Genomic DNA, 3253 nt, shown 5'->3' with positions numbered 1-3253 from the left:
CCGATAATGCTCTTTACTAGTTTTCACTAAACGAGCTCTCTCATTTTCAATTTCTCTGCTCACCATCGCCTTATGGTGCCCGTAGGTTTTTGCTGATAAGACTCTCTCATTTTATTTCTCTCAGTTTGACTATATCAGATCCCAGCAACGGTGTTTTCTAATTCCGACGCCTTTGCCAATTGATCAGAAGGACTTGGACAAGGTTTGGGTAAAAAGATTCTGGATGGAATTACAACTTTGGAACCGTTCTGGTGGGCTGATTGCCGAACCATTATGACATCTGCCCCAGTTTCACTTTTTGGGGAAAATTGGCTTTTTGTTTTGGTGTGACTGAACCCTAGAGAGAGGCTGCCTACGTATCCTTTCGGAATTAAGTCGAACGTAGTTCAGGTAAATATTTTGTTTTTTTACACTTCTTCACGGTTCCAAAGAGGGTAATCAAAGAAGAGTAACCGACTCAAATGAATTTCCAAAAGGGTGGATAGTGTTTGGGTAGCGTGAATAAAAACCTTCATTATCCCATTCAGACAAAATTGTCGCTGTAGAAAATCTAAACATAGTACCTTTTGACTGCATCCGCATTTACAGCTGCTTCGGGATCATTCCCTTTGATATCGCCCAGATACAATGCCCCTTTTGGAAATATCTTTCTGATGATGTATGGGCCCTTCCAATTAGGAACAAATTTTCCTTCTGCTTCCTGGTGATGGGGAAGAATACGCCTTATAACGAGTTGCCCCACTTTAAGATTTCTAGGCCGCACTTTTTTGTTGTAGGCATGGGCCATTCTTTGTTGGTACAACTGCCTGTGGCAGACCGCAACCATTCGCTTTTCATCGATCAAGGTTAACTGGCTCAACCGAGTTTTAACCCACTCACTTTCTTCGATTTCATCTTCAACGATGATCCGGAGAGATGAGATTTCAACCTCTGCGGGTATTACGGCTTCAGTGCCATAAACCAAAAGATATGGGGTGGCTCCAATTGACATGCGCACAGTAGTGCGATATCCCAATAATGCAAACGACAACTTTTCATTCCACTGCCTGGAACTTTGAATCATCTTTCTCAAAATATTTTTGATATTTTTGTTTGCTGCTTCGACGACACCATTGGCTTTGGGCCGATAAGGAGTAGAGTTCCGGTGCGTTATCTTTAATTGTTCACATATCTCTCCCATCAAATGACTATTCAAGTTTGCAGCATTGTCTGTGATAATAGTTGCAGGAATGCCAAAACGGCAGATAAGATTGGAGTGCAGGAAATCTACCACAGCTTTCTTGGTGACGGATTTGAGAGAGATGGCTTCAACCCATTTCGTGAAGTAGTCAATGGCAACCAGTATGAATCTGTGCCCATTTGAGGCTTTCGGATCGATTGTCCCAATGACGTCCATACCCCAAGCAACAAATGTCCAAGGTGCTGACATGAGATGCAGTTCTGTGGGAGGTGCATGAATCAAATCACCGTGCACCTGACACTGATGACACTTTCGGACAAAGCTGAAATAGTCCTTTTCCATGGTTATCTAGTAATAGCTTGCTCGAAGGATTTTCTTTGCTAAAACATACCCGTTCATATAGGGTCCGCATACTCCCGCGTGTACCTCATGCATGATTCTTCCAGCCTCTTCTGCGTCAACACATCTTAACAAGTTGAGGTCCGGAGTTCTCTTGTACAATACATCACCACTCAAAATGAAACCACTTGCGTGCCGCCTAATGGTTCTCTTCTGGTCTCCACTGCTTGCTCGGGGTATTCTTGCGTTTTCAAAAACCTTTTGATGTCATGATACCATGGTTGGGTATTTGGTGCTGTTTCAATCGTATTACAATAACGATGCCTTTCCCTGATTTGGATTTCCAAGGGATCAATGTGGGCATTGCCTGGGTATGGAAGCATTGAGGCTAAAGTGGCAAGTGCATCAGCTAGTTCATTGTGGCAGCAAGGAATGTACCTGAACTCTATTGACTTGAATCGCTTGCCAAGTTCTTTCACATGTTGACTATAAGGAAAAATCTTGACATCTCGAGTTTCCCATTCTCCTTGAGCTCCCATGATTAACAAATCCGAGTCTCCCATGATTAACAATTCTTTGACATCTAGTTCGATTGCCATGTTTATACCCATAATGCAAGCTTCGTACTCGGCAGTGTTGTTTGCGCAGAAAAATCGAAGCCTAGCTGTGGCCGGGTAATGCTGACCGGTGGGCGAGATGAAGATTGCCCCAATTCCAACACCTTTTGTGTTTACCGCTCCATTGAAGAACATTTTCCAAGCATTAATGTCTTCAGATATTGCCTCAACTGAGTTTACCTCTTCATCCGGGAAGTAAGTATTCAAAGGTTGGTATTCATCATCGACCAGATTTTCAGCCAAGTGATCTGCCAACACCTGGGCTTTCATTATCGTGCGAGTGACATATACTATATCGAATTCAGTAAGGAGGATCTGCCATTTTGCTAGCCTCCCAGTGGGCATTGGCTTCTGGAATATGTATTTTAAAGGATCCAACCTAGTTATGAGGTAAATGGTGTAGGCTTGCAAATAATGCCTTAGCTTCTGAGCAACCCAAGTCATAGCGCATCAAGTTCTTTCCAACAAAGTGTACTTGGCTTCATAACTAGTGAATTTCTTGCTCAAATAGTAAATGTCCTACACTCTCTTTCAGGTCACATCGTGTTGCCCGAGGACACAGCCGAAAGAATTTTCCAAGACTGTCAGATATAAGAACAAAGTCCTCCCTGGCTCAGGTGGGACCAAGACTGGCGGGTTTGACAGATATTCCATGATTTTATCAAAGGCTTCTTGACATTCCTCTATCCACTTGACTCCCGTGTCTTTCTTCAGCAGTTTGAGTATGGGTTCACATGTGAATGTCAACTGGGCAATGAACCGGCTGATGTAGTTGAATCTACCCAAAAAACTCATAACATCCTTCTTGGTTTTCGGAGGAGGCAAATCTCAATAGACTTTATCTTTGTTGGGTCTAACTCGATGCCCCTCCGACTGACGATGAATCCCAAGAGCTTGCCAGATGGTACCCCAAATGCACATTTGGCTGGGTTCAGCTTCAAATCATATTTGTGCAACCGTTCAAAGAACTTTCTTAAGTCCCGAACGTGGTCGTCTTGAGTTTTGGATTTGATGATTACATCGTCCACGTACACCTCTATCTCTTGGTGCATCATATCGTGAAAAATGGCAGTCATGGCCCTCATATAGGTTACCCCGGCGTTCTTGAGACCAAATG

The 3253-nt window shown here is 43.3% G+C and overlaps 2 protein-coding genes across 2 annotated transcripts; both read right to left on the bottom strand.

Annotated features, from left to right (window-relative positions):
* Nucleotides 1–550: 550 nt before the first annotated feature.
* LOC138879480 (uncharacterized) lies at nucleotides 551–1063 on the bottom strand. The gene has a single exon (XM_070159091.1). The coding sequence runs from the start codon at nucleotides 1061–1063 to the stop codon at nucleotides 551–553; it is 513 nt and encodes a 170-aa protein (XP_070015192.1).
* A 629-nt stretch (nucleotides 1064–1692) lies between these two features.
* On the bottom strand, nucleotides 1693–2580 carry LOC138879479 (uncharacterized). The gene has a single exon (XM_070159090.1). It carries the CDS (start codon nucleotides 2578–2580, stop codon nucleotides 1693–1695), a length of 888 nt encoding a protein of 295 aa, XP_070015191.1.
* Nucleotides 2581–3253: the final 673 nt, after the last annotated feature.

Source organism: Nicotiana sylvestris, chromosome 10, assembly GCF_000393655.2.
Source record: "Nicotiana sylvestris chromosome 10, ASM39365v2, whole genome shotgun sequence".
NCBI classification, from domain to species: Eukaryota; Viridiplantae; Streptophyta; class Magnoliopsida; order Solanales; family Solanaceae; genus Nicotiana; species Nicotiana sylvestris.
The sequence above is the reverse complement of the archived record's forward strand: the minus strand, read 5'-3'. Positions and strand labels throughout refer to the sequence as shown.